A 24,230-nucleotide genomic window follows, 5' to 3' on the forward strand; every position below is an offset into this window, starting at 1 on the left:
GGGGCCCGAGGGCCAAAATTGGCCAGCCGAGCCATTTGATTTGGCCCACCAGCAGTTGTCCCCGTTACTAGATTGTAATTATGTTAAGAATAAATATAAAATACAAGTAACTACAAGAGACATTTGGATTAGATTTCAGCCCATATATAGATTTGCACACCTTAAGACCACATATACTCAAATTTTAAATTGTGAAAAATCCCATGAGCCTTTGCTGCCTGTGCATACGTTGACCGGTTGCTCCAGACACTTTGGTTTCCACTCACAGACCAAAAATATAATAATAGCATAATGACATGGATATATTCAAATGGTCCATAAGTGTGAATGAGATTGGTTGTTTGTGTCCCTGTGATAGACCTGCGACCCGTCCAGGGTGTACCCCACCCCTCACGCAGTGACTGCTGGATATGGGCACCAGTGACCCACGTGACCCTGAAAGGAAGAAGCGGGTAAAGATAATGGATGGATAAAAAGGAGAAAATGACCAACCACAAGGTTTGTTTCCATCAGTGTGTTCATCTTTTATTGTTTCTACTGCGGACTCACATGCAGGTGGGGAGAAAGTACGATGCCATCCATTGTAAAAATCACAGAAAACAACAACAAAAAATAAATAAAAATAAAGAAAACACCCTTCATATCAATAAAAAATGTTACGTTTCCACATTCATTTACTTTTAATGTGTCATACTCATTTTTTTCTTCCAACAATTAATACCATTTAATGCCACAATGGATTAAGATACAGTTACTTTTTTAAAGTAAGTAACACAGAGAAACATCCAGTGTACATTTGAGTGTTTTACAGCAAGTCTGTAAGACTTGAGAGACAGAAATGACCCAAAAAAGAGTTGAAWCCCCATTACCTTAATATGTCTTTCACATTAACACTGTTTGTATTGATACAAAGACAATGCATCCCACTTTTGTCTCTTGCTGTATCCCATAATGCAGTGTCATGTCCGACCAACAGGGGGCGCAACAAAACGCATTCTGGCAACACTAATACCACTCCTTTTTTTTCAGAGAAGTAATAGGAAGGGGAAATTTTGTTTGCTTGTCTTTTTTTATACATCAAAGTAACTAAAAATATATATTTTTTCACAATAAAGATCACTGAAAATATGTATTATTTATGATTTAAAATAGCCTAAAATGCATATGTCAATTTGAACACAGTTCACAAATTTTTGCATGTTTCATACAACTCCAAAACAATAAGAAAAGTCAAAMTTAAACTGAACACAGATGTGTTCCAGAAGTCCGGGTTAACAGTGCAAGTTCAGTTGTGGTGCATTCTGATTAGCTGTTTTCCAAAAGTCTGAAGTACACAGGTGGGAAGATGAATGACCAAGGAAATATGAGTACAACCAAGTTTTTAATAACATTTAAACATAGCTCAGTATTAGTTTGGGGGTAGAGAGAGGCAGGAGTGGGAGTTAGCGAGTGAAGTTACATTGAACACAGTCCACATTTATTAACACAGTCCTCMTCTGGGAGATGCGCAAAGAAACCAACATATATCCACCGTTCCAAGTCAGCTGATATGCTGAATGAATCTAAATACACATTAATCATTTTTTTTGTTTCAGTTTTCCATTGTATATTAATTAAAGGTTAACACTGGAATACACACACACTCACACACACTTAAATTCAGTTTTTCTGTATCTAGGGTTCATATTCACAGTTGTGCTACAACATTAGATAAGGAAGGGAGGCTGATAAGAAGTTAGAGGGGAAAAGATCAAGAGATGATGGCTGGTTGGCAGAGAGAAAGGGGGGGGGGGGGGGGTGCAGACATCCATATCCACAGAGCTCCAGACACAACAACAAACCTACAGAGGAGAGAAAAGAATTGAGACACACTGTTAGAAGATAATGTGTGAATGCAAGGCAAATCATACGTTTAAACCTGTGTAGATGATTATATCTTTTGCTGCTTAGCTGGGACCAGGTTTCAGGAGCAACAGCTTCCTAGATTCCCAATCTTGCTGCCTCCAGCTTTAAGTCCTTCAGCTTGCCCTGATCCAATCAGAACCTCATCCTGGGCGCAGTCAAAAGACCTCCCTATGAAGGACRGCCCACCTCAACTGGCTAATTTCAGTGTGAAGTAGGTGTGACCCTTCTCTGAACTCCTCACCCTGTCTCTGAGGAGATCATTTCTTATATGTGACTTTGTTCCTGTTGACAATGCAAACCTTAYAACCAGTGGTGTAAAGTAACTAAATACAAAGCCTTTGTTGCTTTACTTAARTTGAAAATTTGGTCATCTATTGACTTAAGTAATTATTTTTCAGTTGACTTTTTACTTGTACTCCTTATACTGTATTTTCATGCAATTATCTGTACTTTGTACTTCTTATTTGTTAAAAAAACTGTAAGAACTAGTCATTACTTTGTGGTACTTTATACACCATTGCTTATGCCCACTGATCAAGGTTGGCTCTCTCATGGCAGACCAGTGTCTCAGTCCACTTATTGATTACCTGTGTTTACCTACCCTGTCTTGTAAACAATACCTCAAAATTTGTGATTTCTCCACCAAGAGCAGTAGATTAAGTGGAGATAAATGGGACAGGGCCATATTTAGCATTGTAAAACCTCCCCTCGTCTTTTAAGCATGCTCTGTAAATGTCTAGGAACTGTGGAGACCAATGGCTGGAATTTTTGTAGGGGAATCTGCTCAGCAGTCTCGGGCATCTTTCGCTGAATTTTTCATTTCACAATGTGCCAAATTKATTCAATTGGTGAGAGGTCTGTTTCCACTTTTCCACACTAACTGAACCTTGGCCCAGAGAAGATGGCGGCGTGTTCACACAAGGCTACCTTGTGTTATGACTGCCRTYGTATTTTGTTTTGAGGGTTAGGATAATTTTGTATGTAAATGAGTTTCCAGGTGCCATCCRTGATTGGATGATTGAGRCCAGGAGCTGAACGAGGATTGGCTACCKTTGGATGAACTGCATAAAGATTAGCTGAGCGGTGATGACGTCGAGAGCTTCCCCCTCCTCTGCGCCATCCAGCCTGCCTGCTGACTGATGTGCCACATCAGCCTTGAGTTGTTTGTAACTTAAACAAAAATAGTTCTGTGAGGAGTTTTGAGTTTTTTAGGGGTGAGCTGCCATTTATTTTAAATATATTTTCTCCAGTTTTTTTTTTTTTTTTTGTAAATTAGGAAGGTAAGAGTCTATTTATCATTTCTATTTAATTTTGAATAGGTAGAAGGTAAAACTTACATTTATTTGTTTGTTATTTTGGCCTTGGCTCGTTTTGTATATACAGAAGTACTGTAAATAAAAATCACACTTTTCTTTTTTCATCAAGTAGTTTCCCAGTGGCTCCTTTTTTTTGTTTTTGCTGTTGCATGGTGCAAAGGTTGGGAATTTTTCCACCTTTTGTTACATCCTGGTTGCTCCTAGATGGGGTGTAACATTTGTTAAAAATTGAAGTTTTAACTTGTGTTTTTGGATTGCAGAAAATGATTTGTGAAAGCCTTCCTGAGTCCCTGCAGTGATGCAATAACAAACCCAGACCAGTTTTTATTGCCGTGCTGACTGAAGGGCTCAGATTATGAGCATCCATAGTAGACTTTTGGCCTTATTCTTTACATTTGATATACTATTTTAAAGTGCCTATGACATGCATTTTCTTCAAATACAAAAAGTCAAAGAAAACATCTTTGTATTTAAGAAAGTTTAAATAATACACACGATTTAACCCATTTTGTCTCATAACTGACAGATTTTCTTTTGAACTTGGCTCAGCCAAAGTGAAACAGGAAGTGACATCAAAGACGAACTTCTTAACAAAGAAAACTCTGGTCTTTGTTTATTGAAACAATATCATTTGAACTCTGACTCTTCTTCATCTCTCTCTAATAGTGACTCAAAATAATCTAAAGACACGTCAGATTCTTCTCTACAGTCTGGGTTGTTAGCTGTTGTAGCAACGCTCTGTTCGCATGCAGACATTCCCCTTTGACATCACTTCCTGTTACTTCACAGGCAAATATCTTAACAACTGTTCATCTCAGCGACATGGAATTTCTTTTGCAATATTTTATCAATGTCCTCTTTCTAAATATGCATTCATATTTATTACAAAAATTTGACGTCACAGGCACTTTAATATGAATAAAACATGCATTGATGCAATTAATACTGCACTAACAATTGTCTGTCCAGGTGGTACTCCTTGTCTGCAGCCTACTACATAAATCATATTGTATGTTGTTAATAATTTCTAAAGTAACAGACTATCCAGCTCCATAATTAATAGTGGAGTGAGTTCCACTAATGTTGCAAAGTGGGTCAAATCTGTCTGGATAATAGATGAATATTTTTAAAAACACAGTACGTTTACCTTGGGGTTAATGGGTCTACATGAAATCCTTAATATTGAGGTCATCCAGAGCGTTCCTGGGTGGTGGAGGCTTTCTCGGGCTCTGGGCCATCCCAGGAGATATCTGCAGACATATCCTAATTTCACAATCACTCTTGTTTTGCATGTTTTTGTAAGAGTTTATAAAACACAGTTATTACCGGAGCTCCTGGGGTCGCTCCAGTGGCAGGGAAGCCTGGCCTGGCCATGGGCATCATGGGCGCCCCGGGAGCTGGTGCCCCAGCCTTTCATAGACAAAATGAAGAGATAAACAGGCAGTAAGATCAAACGGTTTTACCATCTGATGGTTGTGAGAGGGGACACCGAAGGGGCTTGATAGTCCATCAGTATCCGGTAATGTCCATTCGGAACATTACTGGACTAGACTCAAGTCATCTTACCATGGTGAAGTTGGGGTACATCCCCATAAAAGGAACAGCACCCATGGGTATGGTCTAAAGGTATGGAGGGGAGGGGATGAACAGCAGGAGTTTGGGTGTTACTATACTACACATAACAGACAGATATGCAACAACAAAAAAAGATTTATGAACATAAAGGAGTAAAATGTGCTTGTGTTTTTTAGTCAAACTCAAAAGGGATGTTGAAGACAGACACACACACACACACAAAAAAAAAAGAACACAAGAAATGAGGACAGGCCACGACACAAAACCCTCACTTCAAGTATAAGGTTTCAGGCGCATGCTGAAATGTTTTGAGAGCAGGAAATAAGCTTGTAGCTTTTAGATAAGTGTCAAATCAGTTGCTTTCTAAAAGTGCTTCTTTGAACTCTTGTCAAGCTCAAAGGAAATCACTTCTTTTTCTCAAGAATAAGAAGTTGTTTCTAAGCAACCTTCTTAGTTTAGCAGTATCATTTGCCTCTTCATTACTCTCCAGTGGGATTCCAGATATATATGAATGTATTTGTTAGATAAGATTCATCTCATGCAAAACCCCAATTCCAGTGAAGTTGGGACGTTGTGTAAAACATGAATAAAACAGAATATGATTATTTGCAAATCCATTTCAATATATGTTCAATTGAATACACAACAAAGACAAGATATTTAATGTTCAAACGTTTCCTTTTAACAACACCCAATAAGCTTTTGGGAACTGAGGACACTGTTGAAGCTTTGTTGGTGTTATTTCCCATTCTTTCTCAATGAAGTAGAGTTTTAACTTGCACTTGAAGATGTAGTGACAAACTGTGTCTKCTGACTGGTTTTTTGAACAGTTCTTGGGCCCATGTGGTAATATCTGTTAAAATATGTTGTCAGTTTTTGATAATATTATGGACTGAATTGAACCTCACCCCATCTTTGCCTGTGAACGACTGAGCCTTTCGGGGATGCTTTGTCATGGAACTCATCTACTTCCAGTTAACCTGTTCACCTGTGGAAAGCTCCAAGCAGGTGTTTTTTGAGCATTTCTCATCTTTCCCAGTCTTAGGTTACCTCTGTCCCATCATTATGACCCCCGCACGCGAAGCGTAAGCGGGAGTCATATTGTTTTCATACATTTTTTTCCAGTGATTTTTGGTCAACCGTAGCGCAAAAACAGCTGCACCGATCAACATAAAATTWGTCAGGACTGTAGATGAGTCTGACCTACACTGCGCCAGCCAACGGTTTCATGATAGACCCCATATTTGAGGAGGGGCTCCATCCAAAAAGGGGGTGTATGGACATGCAAAAATGCTTATAACTCAGAAACTGTTCAACGTAGAAGCTTCAGATTTCTTTTGTTGTTTAGCTCTGATGAAGCTCTATCCACGACYCCACTTTATCTGAAAAAGGGGTATCTGGACATACAAAAATGGTTATAGCTCAAAAACTATTAAACGTAGGAGCTTCGGATTTTCGTTGGCTGTTTAGCTCTGATGAGGGTCTATCCATCARGTTAACCAACCCCTAAAAAAGACCCCCATCCAAACCACTACAATTTTGGGATGCACCTAGTAGCATGATATTTATTAGGAATAAAGACTTATGAGTTCTGGTGCATTTGTGCGTGCAGGGGTCATTATGTTACCGCTATGCGGTATCTAGTTTTGGAACGTTACAGGCATCAAATTCAAAATGAGCGAATATTTACCAAGAACCAATCAAGTTTTGTTCTCGTAGTGTAGTCAATTGAATATAGTTTGAAAAAGATTTGCAAATCATTGTATTTGGTTTTTATTTACACACAACGTCCCAACTTCAATGAATTCGGGGTTTGTATACTTGTTACGAGGTGTGAGGAATATGACATCATGTATTCCTGCGTTCCTCATCCTGTGAGTGTCGCAGGTCAACCATAACGCCTGGAAACTGGAGAACAAAATGAAGGCTCTAGAAACCGGTGCTACAGGTGCACCCTGTCTGCCATGCGGCTCCACTCCATGCTATAAGACACAGACAACATTTACCATGGGAGCACCCCAACTGGGGGGAGCTACCTGAGGGGCCGCTGCAGTTCCCATTGTGAGGTCTTAGGCGAGAAAGGAGAGAGAAAGAGAAACACGTTCTGCAACATCATTGCTTTCATTTGCATCTTTGTGATTCAGTGCAGCGATGGAACACACAAGTTACACGTTCACATTTTCAGCAAACATCTGGGTCTTTGTTTTGCTTCACAGAGGAGATAAATAGAGACTATAATGCGATGACAGGTTTAATGTTTCACCTGGAAACTGATGAGCTTTGCATAAAGATGGAAAAATCCTCATCAATAAAACTCAGTTAATAAAGACTAAGCCTYAAATCTCAACATTACTGTGCGTTATTGTGTAAAAGTTCTAGGCAGGTGTGGTTAAAAAAACTAAATCAAGTCGATATTCGTTGTGACCACTTTTCTTAATCACTCTAAATTGATGGAAATATACGATTTTTACTTTGTCAAAACACGTCTACAGCTACTTTTTCACGCACACCTGAAACTTTTACACAGCACGTCTCTAAATCTCCTCCGTAAAGTGAACAAACGTGTTTCTTAAAACGTCCAACACTGAAGTCAGCATCACCAGCATCAAAAGGAAGCTAAATGACTACTTACTACTTGCAATGTTAGCCATGGAGGTGTCAACATCCCCTGCTTGAGGGGTCACAGTGGGCTTCATTACATCCCCTAGCCCATCAAACACTACGGCAGGGAGAGGGAGGGAAGGAAGTTAGCATCCTCACACTACCCAACTCAGCGGGACATCTGACTAGTAGAGATTACCATGACAACCATTACATGTCTCTATGACAACTGAGAGAAGAGCACTGGAATGTAGACAATTTGGAGATTTGGTGTCATCAATACAAAACAGAGAAATTATAGAGTTTCTGACTCTTGCATAGGCAAAATACAARGTGTAATATTATTTATTTCAGCAGTCATATGTCACCCATCACATCAAAATGAGGATTAAGTCAAATTTGGTCATAATGACTTAATCATATTTCCAGATTCCTGCAGTGGTGGGCACCAGCCCACTAAAGCACAATTCCGCTAATTGCGGACTTAAATATTTCATYTGTGCTTTGGYGGTCTTACTAATTTTTATAATTCAAAAGCAGATTTGCGCTTTCTAAAATTAAAATGCAGTACCGCTAATAAGTAATTATCTACCAATCATTATCTTGAACAGTGGAAGGTATGGCTGTCAATGAATCACAACACGTGATCTGTCCAACAGCACCCCTCCCAGATAAACACAATTATTGGGAAGGTATACATCCTTGCTGACTGTTGCTGTCGGTCACAGTTCTCATTTTACAGACATTTCCCACAATGCTTTGTGTCTGCTTACATAGCAGGAAGGCAATGTTTAGAACTATGTGACCGGGCGACAATCCCTGTCCCGGCAAAAACAGTTAATGTTTGTAATCCTTACTAAAATTTTGTATGTATTGATTTATTTTACTTTACAATCGGAGCTCCTTTAAAAAAAAGTTTAAACGCTGGAGCTCAATACTTGACGTAAGTGGTCGAAGCAATCGGCCAGCGGGGTTAGCTAAAGTGACGCAGAAATGATTTAAAGATGTTTTGCTGATGAAGACAGATACAGTATTTAGTGGTCAACTGGAGCGACAACAAAAGTATAGAAAACTTTAAAATCCATGCTCTTATTTTGAAGTGAAGATAGTTTCCTGTTCTCTGTGCTTTCGTTTCCCGTCACAAATCAAATCAGTCATGTGTGCATCGCTTCAGTTTTCCAATAAACAGTTTTAAAATTACTTTATTGATGCTTCTTTAATGAAAAATCTACAATAAACAAAAGAAAAAGACAAAGAAGCAGCCGAACTAGCAATCCTCATCAACTTTTTAATTTTTAACATCATGAGCCAAATGTCTGTTTCAGGAAATCACATCCCCAACAATCGGCAGTTGTAGGATTAAGCGGTAAAATAATTCATACACTGCTAGTTGGCAGTGTTGTGTGTAAATTGTACATGAATTATTGCCAGCTAGTGAGTGTCAARTTGAACTTGTKCTTTTGARGTTGTGGAYCTAAATATTTTCAAAAGCACTTTAGAAATTGCAGAGCTAATTTTTGGATTAGCGCTGGCTTCCACTGGCTGGTTTTAAAAGTTACATTTTGATGCTTAGATCATCCTGATATCATTAAGTAGATCCAGAGATATGCCTTCATTTTTCTTGTTGGTTACAATAATACATGTATATTTGGTCTAAATCCTGATGTTGTGTCATTTTAATGAGGATTGTTTTATGTCATTTAAGAAAATAAACCTCAAATAGTAATTGAATATTGAAATTTCCCAGCTGGAAAGAAGCAAAAGCTTTAATAGCTCACAGGGAAAATCTCAACATTTTAAGGTGTTTTTCCTCAAAATCGGGATTTTGGTTGCTACTGCTCAAAGAAGTGCTTCAAAAAAATTTTAGGATAATATTTCAGATAGTTCACTGAAATAATATATGGATAACACATTTATTTGCTATATTTTGACAAAATGTAATTTCTGCAAGCATTTTAATCAAAACACTATGTCTGCTTATTTCTCCACAAACAACTTTTAGACTTAATCCTCGTTTCRATGTGATGGGTCACATAATGTGATAGTTTATGGGAACAAATAATTAGATCATTGTAAGATTAATATACTGTTAGAATATTCAGCGTGAATCTGAATGAATTCGATTGTTTCAGTGGGTGACACAGATTTGAATATTTTCTTATAGTTTTTTTGCAAGTTGCTGCAAAATTTTTAGCTGTTTTTCTTTCGGCTGCTCCCTTGGGTTGCCACAGCAAGCGAACATGCATGAAAGATTTTGCAATTAGCCTTTTCCTGACAAGACCTGGACTTGAACCTGCAGCCTCAGGATAACAAGACCAAACTGGCCATCGCACCCCTGCAGCAAAATTAGTAATGAGGGTGGAAAAAAAACAGCAGCTAGAATGAAGGCAGATTGCACGTTGAAGCTACACTAAATGACGAGACTATTCCAACCAGATCCTCTCTGTAATCATCAAGCATCTGGTGGGGAAGAGGGGACAGKGCAGTGTGGCTGCACCACTGCAATGCAGTGCAGTGTGGGAAAAAATAAAAATAAAAAACGTAATAAAAGAGCAAGGGGAACTCACCCAATCAAAAGGCAGGAAGCAAGAAATGAGCCAGCCCAAGAGCCAGATGGAGAAAAAGAGCAGGGCAGATTGGAGGAGAAAAACAGAGGATAGCAAAAAGCAGAAAATGCCAGAGTGAGAAAAAAAATCAAGCAGTGAGGTTTGTTTTTAAATGGTGACAAAAACGTCGTTAAAGTTTTGCGAATGAATGAAGAGAGGGAAGAAAAGAGAGAGTTAAGCTTTAAAGCAGCAGTATCTTTACTATATGAAATTACTGATGCAGAACATGAGGACCATGATTCAGGTGAACAGAGGCTTGTGGTGCCACAGTAAACACCACTTGATGCATAACCTGAAGTTATGGAACACACTGAAGGAATTCCCCATTCAACAAGAGAAAAACAAAACAAATAGTACCCAAATGAGGCTAAAAATTATGTTAACATGATCATGGACATATTTTAAATTTCTTAAAATTAACTATTTTACTGACACAGAACCAAAAATAGAATAATGTATGTCTCATTAGGTGCAGTTTGAAGTAAAAAAAACTATTTCATTAATTTAAATAGTGACATCTTTGTGTTCAAAAACTCATGTTAGGATAATAATGACACGGCATCRTGCACACAAGACCACTGGCAGACAAACAAAAACAAGAGGCTTCTTAGAGCGATAAAGGCAGGAAATGAATAATAACCATGTGTCTTTCTAAATTTATTCTATTTTCTTTATCTGTTAGGATACTAAAAGCTGAATAAAACACAATTTGGAAAGGGTAACTTCTATTTTTATAACATTTTTTTTTTTTTAGGAAAAATTGACTGAAATTGTCCCTAAGCTTGGACCAAGTTTTTAATGTTGCCCCCCTATAGTGTAACTGAAGTATTGTCCCAGCTTAGATCAGTGCTCCATTATCTACACCTTCTGTRTAAAAATCATTAAAACATCTGTATTGTGAGCAGCCTTCTGTTTGTGCACATGCAGGGCGGGGCTTCACAGCTTTTACCTGACATCAGCTCAGAACCCGGAGCAGCAGGAGCTGCAGCTGCCGGGGCGTCTCCTCCTGAGGACTCTGTGTCGGGTCAACGGAAACGCGACCACACMGGGTCAAAACACGTTCAGCCATTTCCATCGCAGCATGGGGGCAGAGAAGGGTTAGAATCAGCCTTCTGTTCCAACACTAGTGATTTCAGACAAAACGGTTTTGGTTAGAAAACTGCTTGAATGAAGGAAAAACATTGATAAATTCAAAATGCACACACACTTTTTAAGCTGTCAGTATCCATGTTTGTTTTGAAGCAAGGAACTCTTTAATCATAATAAAAATAATAAATGTTTTTTTATGAAACGTGATCATCATAATAAAGTCCAGCTGTGCAAATCTAGCCAATGTCCACGGGCCAGATATTTCATCTGGCCCATAGGTCGATTTTATTAAAACTGACCTGTGACATTGTGTCATACTTAATGCAAACGTCTAATGACCAATAGTTAACTTTGAAACAAAAAAAATTAGCTTTAGTTTTTTACTTTTTAAATTTAAATGTGATTTTTTTAAATGAAAAAGGCAACAACAAAAAAACATTCATATGGAACAAAACAAACTTGCTGGTGACCCTGAAGCTCAGTAAAGATGTGCATCAGAGCAACAATCTGCCTAACCATAGATTTTTTGTTTTTGTTTTTGTATTACTTCTTTTTTCAAAAAATAATGTTTGTAGCTGCATATTTAGATTTTCATTGAGGGAGGTTTTATTTTAGATGACTAAACACTTTTGTTTCAGACAATACAACTTTTCAACCAAAGTCATCACTTCTATTTTATAAACGAAGTGAGTTTTTCAACATGACCGAGCTCCATTTGAACATTTTCACTGGTTCCAGAGAAGCACAGAAGCTGCAAATGATGATTTTAAAAGAAACACCAGTGGTTACATTTCACACGTTTAAGTGTTTATTTCTAGAACCAGGAACAGATCAAGAGGCCAGGCAATCAGCTGGAGTTACCCACCACCAAACAAGCTCATGATGGCTCCTGTGTCAATTTTGGGTGGGGGTGCTGAAGTGCCATTGGGCGCAGGAGAGCTGAACACATCCGCTGGAGAAGGCAAGGTAGAGATGATGTCGTGAGTTCAACACGTTTTAAAAAAAAAGCACTCAGACTATAACAGTGATTCATTATAATGCACCACCAGTTGCAGTTGCAGTACATGCTGGAATGCGAAAGGAGTTAAGAGTCATTTAGTAAACGTTTCAGACAGCTCAATAGCTTTTAGCTGACCTGCGAGAGAGCAATCTCATTTTATCCTTTTTTTTTTTCTGTTCGCTGATCGTAGCCAAGGACAAAACTTAAAGGCAGACAGGGCTGGACAGAGTAGAAGAAGACGCACGCAAGATGGGAAACCGAGTGCATTCAGAGTACCTGCTGAAAACAAGTCAGCGCTGGGAGAAGCGTCCGTGGAGAAGCCAGAGTCAAAAATATCTAAAAATACATGCACACCCCCCCCAAAAAAACAATATGATCAAATCCTTTAAAATTATCATAAGGCTCAAAAACAGCCATCTCACAAACAAATGCAAAAAGCAAGAATCAAGTTACACCAGTGGGAGAGGCGTGTTCAGGCAGCATTAATCCAGAAAGCCAGAAAGATGCAAATATATTAAGGAAGGACGATGATAGGAATGCAGAATGACACACATCTCTTTACCGCTGAAGAGATCGGTCGCAGGGCTGGTGGTGCTGGAGCCTGAAGCGGCCGCAGCGCCGGTGACGGTGGAGGATGTGGAGGTAAAGAGCGGTGAGGGGGAAGGGGAGGAGGGGGCCTGGGGCAGCCCAGAACTGAAACAGGCGTCCAGTGAACTACTGCCCTCCACGGGCATCGTGCCGAAGAGATCGAGACCCGAAGAGGCTGCGTTGGCACTACTGTCTGAAGGAGCGAAAGGGTCTTTTGGGCAGAAGTGGGGGGGTGTTGGGGTGGGAGTAAAATATAGCACATGGAAGGGAGGGGGGTTAGACAAGGACTTGGACACAAAACGTGACTTTTGCTGACTGTGGTGCAGAAGTTTCAGACAACCTGGAAAATTCCCAATATTACTTACCAAAATGTGAAATTACACAAAATAACCATTAAATTACATTAATTCATAGCACTTTGTATTATTATTTTTCTTATTTTCATTGTATTATTTAAGCAATTTTCCTTTGCTGTGTTTGCACAGTTCTATACTATATGATGTTAGGGGTAAAAATAATACTGTTGCCAGAGGAGGAGAAATAAAAGACAAATGACTTAATAAGAAAGTGCGCAGGTCTCCAAAACGCTCCTGCTTAAGTAGAACCATTTACCCTAAAATAGCATTAATAGGGAGGAAATGACAGCTGGAACACGTAAAAAACACTTTCACAGAATAAACCTTCACATCAAACCACAACTTAAGTTCAAAAATATGGAATATTAAAATGCGTTGACTCCAACAAAGAAAGCTAAGTTTCTGATACCAAAGGACAAAACATGGACCACATTATTGGCTGTGAGTTCTATGAAACAGAGGCGGTAAAGAACAGTGACTCTATCCCCAATTGTTCTTTTATGAAAATTCAAGACAAACAGTGAACACAAACATGTACACAGAGTACCGTTTCGTCAGCTAAAGAGTATTTTTCTGTTTTATTTTGATTGTTTCTCACATGTTATAACATAGAAGAAGAAACCGAAGGTGAAGCGTAAGAAACATTAGAGGAGAAGGGAAAAAAAGACCTTCACTTAAACACATTTGTCCAACCATTCATTCTCTTTACCCACTTTTTTTTCCTTTCTGGCTCACACTGTCTGTCTCCAGCAGTCACTCTTAGAGACGGAGGCACACCCTCGACAGCTTGCGAGTCCGTCGCAGAGACAAACGAGACCAGAAACCCTCCCAAACACATTCACGCCTTCTAATAAGCAGACACACAGACAGATCTTTGGTCACCCACCAGCTCCAGCGCTTGCGGCTGGGGTGGACGTAGCAGCAGCCCCACCCTCTGCTGCTGCAGCAGTGGCCTCGGCGGCAGGAGCAGGTGTTGCAAAGGCGTCTGAAGTTCACGCAAAACGCCAGGATGGAAAAGCCGGGAAAAAAAAGAAAGGCATAAAGGCGACAGAAGAAAAGGAAAATAATCAAGAAATACAAAAGAAGTAAGAACACAGAGCTTTTGAGCATGACATTTAATCAGCACTTGTTTGTATTCGCCTGTGATAAACAGTAACTTACGGCATTGTTACAGAACATCAATGACGGACAGGTGAATGGACAAATGGGTATACAGACTGGAGGCACTATACAACAGGAYTAATCTAAAGCACAAAGAGCAGACTAAGCCAGCTATCCATAAATGTTACAGGTGCCAGCTGTGGTCGTGGCCATGTTGTAGCGTTTGATAGCATTGCTTTTTCTCAAGGCCAAAGCAAAGCATGCCAGCCTATCAAACAAGAAGCRTGTGGAAAATGTTTATATGTTCATGGGTACATGTTGAGTGTTTCTAAAATGATTTTGAAGGTAAATATGAGCATAGGAAAGATTACTTAATAGTAAAGTTGGGGCCTGTCTACACTACTCTGGATATTTTTAAAAACTGCTGGGTTTGCACCACTTGTCAACACAAAATTAGTTTTTGGTGAGAAGAAAATGTATTTATAAAATCTGTTTCCAAACAAAAGAGTTTTTAAAACTCCTTCTTGGTGTATCCATCTGTCACACTGTGCTCTATAGAAACCCAGACATCAATGGAGGCGTTTTATACTAGATTGTCTGTCTCRCTTTATCCTGATTGTTATTATAAAACGTTGAAGGTGTACTAAAATGGATGYTGAATGAAAGACCTTTGTAAAAGGCATAAAAAAGTATTGGACATCAAAGTTTTATGAGAATCTTTAGCCAAGCTAAGAACGTTCTTTCTCTGTATTTTATGTCAATAAAGTGAACATTTTCAACACCTGGTGGTGTCATATACGTACCCACACAGCAAAACATGTTTGGCCTGTTTCTAGCCCACAAAATCCATTAACACTCAACCCAGATACCACAAAGAATGACAGTCCTTTTGTGGCCAAGATGTGATTTGKTCCATGCATGGGTCAGCACCACATCAACCAAACCACAACTGGCACAGTTGTGACATTGACAGATTTTGGCCACATAAACCAAACCAACGCCATAAACCAAATCTATCAATGCCCCAATTGGCCCGGTTGTGGTTTGGTTTATGTGGCCCAAATATGTCAACAATAACTGGGCCAGTTATGGCACTGACAGATTTGGGTCACATAAACTAAACCACAACTGTGATGGTTAGGGTATTGATGAATTTGTGCCACATAAACCAAATCACAACTGAACCAGTTGTGGCATTGACCAATATGGTCCGCATAGACTAAATCACAACTGAGCCATCTGTGACAGTGACATATTTGGGCCAGAGAAACCTAAACACAACCATCTCAGTTGGGGCATTGATAGATTAGAGACACATAACAATAAACATTTCTCAACAGGGCCTGTTGTTGCATGTTATCTTAAAAACAGTACCATTACTGCCAAATCTGGCCCGCACCTGTTGCTACGAGTTTTTGTTGGATTGATGTAGAAGAAAGTACTTTTTCAAAACAAGGATATAAATTATTTGCTATAAAAGTATCCAGAGTAGTGGAAACAAGTAATACTGAAATATTATTCATATTCTGCAGAGACTGGTATTATTATTATGTTTGTCTATCATTTTTTAGCATGTAGTTAATAAATAATTCGCAAGTTTACAGTTTTGAACCAATTTTTCACTGAAAATGGGTGAGTCATGCAACTGATTATGATTATTTTTGTGGTGAGTAAAGAATGTTAGCCTTCTCTGTCTGAATATGTATTCATCTGTGTTATAATGTTGTGAGGTGAACTTTAAGGCTGAGCTTCCCAGAGTGATTCCTTTTGTAGAGAATTTTCTGGAAGCCCACTGACCTCCCAACAGATCCGTATTGGCGGCGCCGGGAGAAGTGGCGGCTGCTGTGCTAGTGGGAGGAGCTAGAGAGCCTCCGGGTTCTGCCGCTGCAGGAGTGGGCGTTGCTGCTGCAGAGGAGGGGGCAGGCTCTGCGGTGAGTGGGGGTTCAGATAGCAAGGAGTCGCCCATTTCTGCCAATGGGTTGTTCGAAATTCCCAAGTAAAAGGCAGCAAAATAAACCACAAAGGAGAGGAGGGGGAGGAACCAAAATAACCAGAGGAGTCACCGATGTGACGGGGGGAAAGAGAGAGCCAAAACAAAATTCCAGTCAAACCAAAACCATTCAAGATCATTTGGAAGTGACCGCCAAAAACACAAATTAAAGTCGCAAAAGGATCCAATACCACCCAGTCATAACCAATAAAAATAAATAAATAAATTTTGAAAGTAGCCCCCGTCATAAACCAAAAACAGACAATGGAGAATGTGGAGGGAGGGGAAGGAAAAGATAGAGAAAAACAAAGAGAGAACTCAGACTACAGAGAATAGCTCGAGGAGACAAACAGGGAGGCAACCGTTCAACACTTCTACTCTACACTCTAATTTAAAGCTTCGCTTCAATTCAAACATTACTACTGTGACACTGAGTCACTTCAAATTAGGTAGAGAGTTTTAAAACAAAGCTATTCTAGAACTTAAAGGTGAAATGAAGGCGGAGGAGAGGCCTACCTGATCCAAGAAGATCTACGGAAGCAGAAAAACAGAACAGGAACAACGTTTAGAATAAATCTGTGGTGAGAAGTTTCTGATATGATCCAAAACACTTTGCTGACGTTCTCAAATAGTTGATTATTCGACTCTAGTTCATTTAAACTGGTGAAAACAGCAAGCAGATTTCACTTTTTCATACTTGGACTCAGATGAACCAAGAGCAGATTTGAGATGAATGGTCTACTGACCTCCCCAAGATGTCGGAGCAGCTGATGGTGCCGAGGGACCAGAGGAGGCCAGAGGATCCAGGTCCAACAGAGAACTAGAAAAGTACATCATAAGGGTCACTGTTTTATACGCTTTTATGAAAACCTTTCTAAAATAATTCATTTTTGTGTGTAATTTTTTTTTTGTTTTTTTCAGGCCAAAAGTGTATACCATTTGACATTTTTTGAAAAATAATACTTAGATATTTATTGTAGGAAGGTGTCAACATGTAACCTCTATTTAATGTGTGATTACATTTTGTCATCATTTTATAGTGCATAGATAAAAAATACCACTTCGTAAAGTTGCTAAAATTATTAAAAATAAACTAACTTTTGTCCTAATAGTCATATTTGCAACTTATACATTTGTATTTGTGTTCAGTATTTGTACCATTTGAGGCATCGATAATTTTGCTTTGAACTTTACCAACTCGTGCTAAATAAAACAATAGGTAAGGAACTGAAAGGGCGTTAAGAAGAACGTACTCTTCAGCTGGTTCAGGGGCAGCAGCACCAGCGGCGGCAGCACCGTCCCCAGGCGGAGGCTGCAGCGTGGGGACAGCGTTGGTAGATTTGGCGGGGGTCGATGTCGGAGACACATTGTTTGTTGGAGACCCCTGGAAAGAACATGTCCCTCTTTAATTTGGTGTATTGAACAAAAATGACCATAAAGAATGACAAAAACGTTTTATTTGTGCACCTCACCTTTGTTGGAGACCTGCAAGTGTGAAAGAAGGAGAGACGGTCAGACGTGTGTTGAAAATAAACTGCTCTGTTTGACACAGACTAAGACAGATGGGTCGTTTCTCTCAGGAGACCAAACAAATATCAAATATAAATGACAGCACATGTGATCACATGAAGAGTTGATTTCCAATTTGATAAGACGGATCAAAAATGGGCATAGTAATAACAAACATACACACACACACAAAAAAAAAAACACTAATCAAAACAGTGACGTTTGGGGATAAACCCTTCATGTATTGATTCACATTTCACAAGTCAGAACAGTGACTTAATGTTACAAAACATGTGTCAAAGATCACACATGTAATCACATCACCAGTCCATGCATTTCCACATGTGAATCAAYTTAGTGCACCTGAACTCCCTGAAAGGAAAGACTTCAAAGTATYTACCACACTCTTTTCTTTCTTACACAGAAAATAAACTTTACTTCAAGGTTACTTCTTTGACTTTTGTTTTTTGCCTTCATGTCTATCAGTGACTTTACATAATTATTCACAACTTTTGAAAATGCTGATGCAGAGCAAATCTTCAAAGCTAAAAGCATGCATGAGTTGCATCAAACGTTAATACAAGCACATAAAATACACGTAAAGTACATGATTCACATGTGAATAATGCATAAATGTACTTTTTGGTGTGTTGGGGGTGACAGTAAAAGACATCTACATTGATTTTTTTTAAGCAGAAAGCTTAACACAAAATGTACAACATGTGCTCACCCTTCACTGGTGTTTCCAAATCAACACAAAAGAGAATAAAAGAAAGGACGGGTTAAAGGAAGTTATATATTTTTTTGTTTCTCCCAACATTGCATTTAGTTTATTATACAAAATGACATTTCCTCACCTTCTTTTATTATAAAGCAAGTGAGTGGGCAACAAACACTCGGCTGATACCAAGAATAAGTGTCTTAGCAAAGCTATATTAGCGTCAGTAAGACAGATGTTAAAACTGGACACTTATTCATTCATGCCCCCCGCAGGCACTGTCCAGTTCTTTTTTTCCTTCCTTCTTTTTGCCACAGAAGATTTACCATTCTGCCAGAATGAAGCACTGGCAGCTCATTTTATTAAAGCTACAGACACTAATATAATTTATCCAAAGCATGAGAGCTGTGCTGTGTTTGGGGTTCATTTCAGGACACATTCTAGAGCTCCCTGGGATTTATATCAAAGTAATTTAAAAAATCCAGTGAATCTTTTCAATTTAAACTTTTACATTATCATCAATTCTGCATTATGTGGATATTCTGGTAGAAATATGATATTCTTGCTGGAGTGCTACGGCTAGCTGTAGTTGTTTTTTATTTGATTTAGCAAAAAAAATAAAAATTAAAAAATCGTGTAAATGACCATGTAATGCAAAACTGACAGCAGTGTAAAGGTTTATAAAACAGTGTTTATATGAACTGCTATGAGATATTTGAAAAAAAGTGTTTTAAAAAGGCAGCAATCCATTTTATTTAAACGTTAGCTCTTTGGTATAATCAGAAATTATCTATTTCTCCATCCGAGGGCGTATAAAAACCTATGTACGACAGGTAAGACATTAATTGTTCAAACCCTTTTAACAGAACCCCACTGAATGCTGCTGCCATCAGAATTATTACTGTCAAATTAAAAAAAGACATGAGTTGTAAAATAAAAAAGGAAGGGGGCACAACACTTTTGATTTAAATATTTTTTCTTAGAACAAAAGCATTTCAAGGAAAACAATCTAACAACATACCCCTTCTTTCCACGTTTTTCATCCTCCAGACCGTTCATGTGTGTTTCCAGAGACTCCAGGATACTGCTGGGAGCCTGACAATAAATCACAACCTGGAGTCACAGATCAATAGCTCCTTGGAGATTATTATTATTATCCTTATGGGTGCTTGTAGCTTAAGTTTTTACATTTCAATCACAGAGAAGGTGGGAACTTTCACTGCAAGACTCACATGCACAAAAAAAAAAAAAACACACGTTTATTCTGTCAAATTAAACTAGGCTCAACACAACATGGCRACACGTCATCCTGTAGTTAAACAGGCACTCAGCCAGGGCACCCCTTGTTTCTGTGGTTACCGGGTCCTCGAGGGGTTTAAAGGGACAGTCTTCATCATCTGAGTCAGCTAGATCTGCCACTACCCCCGGGTGGAGACACTGAGCGGGAAGATGGTGGTGGGTGAGACACTGTTTTCTGTGTGTGTTTGTGTGTGTGTGTAAAGATGAATTTGAAGTGCCTGTGACACGCCTATCCATCGAATACAAGAAGTCAAAGAAAACAAATTTTTATATTGGAAACCTTGCATAAAACACGTGATTTTACCCATTTTGTTACAGAAATGGCATATTTTCTTTTGAACTTGGATCAGCCAAAGTGCAACAGGAAGTGACATCAAAGGGGAACTTTTTAAAAAAGAGAACTCTGTAATCTTTGATCATTGAAAATATTATTTGAACTCTGTCTCATCTTCATTTCTCTCTGAAAGAGACTCAAAATAATCTAAAGAAACATCAGACTTTTCTCTACGGTCTGTGTCGTTAGCTATTTTATCACTGCTTTGTTCAATGCAGATATTCCCCTTTGACATCACTTCCTGTTGCTTCCCATGCAAATATCTCAACAAATGTTCATCTCAGCAGCAGGAAATTGTTTCAGCAATATGCTTTTAATGTTATCTTTCCAATAATGCCTTTATATTAATTTCAAATATTTCGTGTCACAGGCACTTTAAGGCTTTTATTTGCTTCATATTCTTGGTCCTAACACATCCAAGGAATCAAACATGAATAACCAATTGTCACAGTTAAATATAACTTACATAGTTGATGTCAGGAATGTCGTTTTTGTCCACTCCAACTGTCTGTTGAAGTAAAAATAATTAATAATTATAATAATTAGATGTAATGAACACAGAAATAATCTGTCGATGCTCGATGCAGAATAGTTTACCTCAGCCAGCTTCATGAACTCCCCAATTTTTGTCACCCGGGTCAGAAACCTCTTATAGATCTCCAAGGCCTCCTTACAGTCGCTTTTTTTCATCTTGAAGAATTTTTCTGAGCACAAGAGAAACCAGTTCACACACGAGCAGGTAATAGTGCATCTTTATTTACGGTATTGACCGTGGACTAACCTAACAGGTTGATGATTCCGTCATTGTAGGAGGCAAACAGTTTGACCAGATCTTTGAAGAGAAGCATGAAGGCAGCGTTGATGATCCCATTGTTCAGCTCCTTTGGGTGTACCTGAGAGGAGGTGGGACAGTGAAAGACGTTAGTTTTGGTTGTCAAAACGGAAACTTTTGGAGGAAAATGTGGTGAATCAAAGTAAAGACGCACATCAAACTCCAGGAGAGTATCAATCTGGGTCTGCAGGACAGGCATGCCTTTCAGCAGCTTCTCAGTGGTCATGGTTCTCATCACTCCCTCAGCACTGAGAAGATACAACACAGAGCGTATTTCACTCAAAATAACATATTGTGCTAACAGATTACAACCGAATTAATAGTGAATGGCTGAGCTTTAAGGGAATAGTATAAGATGGTGTGTGTTTATTTACCCTTTCTTGACTCTGGTGAAGTCAAAAGCCATTTGGCGGTAGGCGAAGGCTTTCTCATTCAGGTACCGTGCATACCGCCTGATGAATGTAGACATGTCATAACCTAAACAGATTGAGAGTAAAATCAGGACAGGCAAAACAAAGCTGATTTTGCTTGAAATAATCTTTTTTTTATTTTTTATTTTTAGTGTCAAAATGGTCATTCATGCCAGGTGACAAATTCTGACTGTGTCACATATCCTGCTTTTAAATCCTTTTTCACGTTTAAATCATTCAGTTGGGGTCTACATTAAGTGGAACTGCAATGCATTGGTCTGAATTCCTCCTTATTGTAACTTTACAAGCCCCTCATTCACCCCTTTTCTGAGGTGTTTCTCAGATCAACTCGTTTTGAGGCTGTTCCTTTAAATCAAATTGAGGCACTTTAAACCCCGCCTCTCTCCAGCTTGCAGAGCAGTTCATTTTAGCTCGATAGATGTGAGTTTGTTTTATTCACATAATAAGTCTTGGGAGATCTGGATTTACAACATGTTCCTATTTGTGTGTATCCTGTCATCCATACAATAGATGCAATAATAATAAACATGTCTGCAGTTTTATCTCACCGTGAGAGCCGGTTTTGTCAATGAAATTGCTGAGGTTGAACAGGGAGGTCCTGGACGCCAGGTACTGAATGAACCTCTGAGAAAGTGACCAAAAACATAACAGTCATGTTGAAATAAAAGATATACATTTTAAACATTCAAACGTTCACAGATATACCACACTTCTTTATTTGTAAATATTTTCTCCTTTATCACAGTTTTTGCAGAACATACAATCTGTTTTTGTATCTAAGTGACTGAGCAACAGAGGTGCCCCTAGAAAGTTTCTAAATGAGGTCAGATGGTGGCCACTGATAAGCTTTGGGTGGCACATCAAAGTAAAACTAGCCTGGCCCTTGTCTTCATACGCAGTTCCACTCAATTCTAGTTTCCTTTCTCTGCTCCATCTGGGATTTCTTCCCATTGACAAGGATTTCCCTGGCAGATCTTTAGCCAGGCCAATCAGAGAAGAGAATGTCAATTTTCTGAGCAGTGTCTCTTGTAGTTTATTTTACCTGGGCCAATCAGCAAACAGAAGGCGGAGTTCTGAACGACGTCGATTTTCTGCGCAGTGTCTGCTAGTTATTTTAGCATACGGCAGTGGAGGAAGTGAATGAAGCCAGTCTGTGTTGATAAGGCTTCCAAATTAAAATAAATTTGTCTGACAAAGCAGCAGCTCTCATTTACAGTCATCTCGTTTGGCTTGGTATATTTCTCCTCTCAGTAGGGTTGTTTACAGCACACRCGATTTCCTGTTAGCTTCTTAGCTTAGCCTCCTTCACAGCGACAACACATACATGCTTCAGCAGAGGCCACGCCTCCTGCAGGAAATCGATTCTCTATGCATCAAGTCCAGACCCTTGTACGAAGCAAAGTGATGGACAGGATCTGGTTTGAACCAGGCTAAAGTAAAACCATTCCTCAAAACAAAAAAAAAGACTAGGAACAGCTGAAATACTGCAGTACGGGATTAAAGGAAACAGTCACTCTTGGTGGTGCCCCTGGAGGGCGACTCCAGGATTACCCGTCGAAGGCAAGCCCAAATCGCTCACAAAAGAACAATTTAAGATCTCTAAAGTGGTCAAAAATACATTATAATTCAGGACCTACACAGTGTCATTTTAAAGCATATTCATAGAGTGTAACCCCCAATTTACACTGCGCCCGCTCCAGCAGGAACCCAGGAGTGAAAACACACCCAATATAATCAACAAGAGCATTTTATCCATCTGCAAGGCAATGGCGTGTGCCCAAATTGAATTGAATCTTATTTTTGCCGGATGGCGGAACAAGTGCGGAGTCAACCTACAAAGATCCCACTGCGGGAAAATGAACGAGCACAACATCTGTATTTTCAAAATAATTCACCATATTTTGTTGAAGTCCTAGCTACGGTATATAAATAAATATATGTCTATATTCATACACAAATGCTGTCAATTCAATTCAATTAAATTCAAAAATACTTTATTGATCCCAGAGGGAATTTACATAAATCAATAAATCAGTCAATCAATTATGCTGTTTTACAAGCAGATGGCAACATGCAGTGTGCAACATACAGTATGCATACACACAAAGCGTGGGTTTTATTCTAAAATAAGGATTCGAAAAAAGACAACAGCGATGCTGTTTCAACTGTTGTTTCAAGTCCATATTCCATAGAATGAGTTGTTTTGGACTTCAACATCTATCACTGGCTTTCCTGCACGATCTCGCATTTCCTGCGCATAATTCTCACAGCACTTCTGTGCTTCCACACGCAGTGTAAATTGGAGGTAACTTCTGATGCATTTTACTGTGTGCTGCACAAAAAACAAAGCCAGGGTGAGGGTAAATAACATGCAAAACTACTAAAATACTTAAAATTGCATTGATAATTGACTTGGTATGACGTAATGTTGTCTTTTTGTGACCTCAAGCTGTTAAGACGGGTACTCATTTGGATTAAAGAGTAATTTTTCAGTATTTTTCATCCTGCATTGTGGGATTTGTGTGCTCCACACGTGCAGGTTCTGTGCGACACTCACTAACCTCGTTGCCGTGGACACATATGTGATGAGTGGTGACAAGAGCCTTGAAGACGACCACCCAGCTGGCATTGGTAGATCGCTCGAACAGCGTGTCGGCCATCTGAGGGATGTTTACATTGGTGGTGTTGGTGGCTGACACCAGATCTGCAACACAAATATAGTTTTTGCTTCATCTGCTGGTTCAAAAGTTTTCGTCTGAAAGCTTAATATGTTTAGCTTTACATGGTGCGTTAGCAGTGGTGGACACAAGCCCGCTAAAGCGCAAATCCGCTAATTGCGGACCTAAATATTTCATTTGCGCTTTAGCGGACTTGCTAATTATTATAATTCATAAGCGGATTTCCTGATGCATCTCAGCAATCCAGGTAAAAAATCAAAAGGAAAAAAATTGTATAGGTCCTCTGGACGGGTTCTTCTTTA

At 39.1% G+C, this 24,230-nt stretch overlaps 1 protein-coding gene across 11 annotated transcripts in view; it reads right to left on the reverse strand.

Annotated features, from left to right (window-relative positions):
• Positions 1 to 499: 499 nt before the first annotated feature.
• The window catches only part of snap91b (synaptosome associated protein 91b), a 34,233-nt gene continuing 10,502 nt past the window's right edge, over positions 500 to 24,230 (reverse strand). The window contains exons 3-23 of one of the 11 annotated variants that reach the window (XM_014011934.1): positions 23,812 to 23,954; positions 21,799 to 21,874; positions 21,194 to 21,296; positions 20,974 to 21,067; positions 20,769 to 20,880; positions 20,585 to 20,691; positions 20,454 to 20,495; positions 19,376 to 19,449; positions 18,367 to 18,372; positions 17,600 to 17,612; positions 17,381 to 17,511; positions 16,874 to 16,947; positions 16,644 to 16,658; positions 15,935 to 16,105; positions 13,923 to 14,021; positions 10,953 to 11,018; positions 7,429 to 7,500; positions 6,803 to 6,864; positions 4,548 to 4,631; positions 4,369 to 4,471; positions 500 to 1,841 (exon numbers count right to left, since the gene is read on the reverse strand). In XM_014011934.1, coding sequence (XP_013867388.1) covers positions 4,385 to 4,471; positions 4,548 to 4,631; positions 6,803 to 6,864; positions 7,429 to 7,500; positions 10,953 to 11,018; positions 13,923 to 14,021; positions 15,935 to 16,105; positions 16,644 to 16,658; positions 16,874 to 16,947; positions 17,381 to 17,511; positions 17,600 to 17,612; positions 18,367 to 18,372; positions 19,376 to 19,449; positions 20,454 to 20,495; positions 20,585 to 20,691; positions 20,769 to 20,880; positions 20,974 to 21,067; positions 21,194 to 21,296; positions 21,799 to 21,874; positions 23,812 to 23,954 — 1,631 coding nt within the window. In that variant the 3' untranslated portion in view covers positions 500 to 1,841; positions 4,369 to 4,384. The other 10 variants (XM_014011935.1, XM_014011932.1, XM_014011933.1 and 7 more) reach the window with 10 other exon arrangements.

This window comes from Austrofundulus limnaeus, unplaced genomic scaffold, assembly GCF_001266775.1.
Source record: "Austrofundulus limnaeus strain Quisiro unplaced genomic scaffold, Austrofundulus_limnaeus-1.0 Scaffold86, whole genome shotgun sequence".
NCBI lineage: Eukaryota > Metazoa > Chordata > Actinopteri > Cyprinodontiformes > Rivulidae > Austrofundulus > Austrofundulus limnaeus.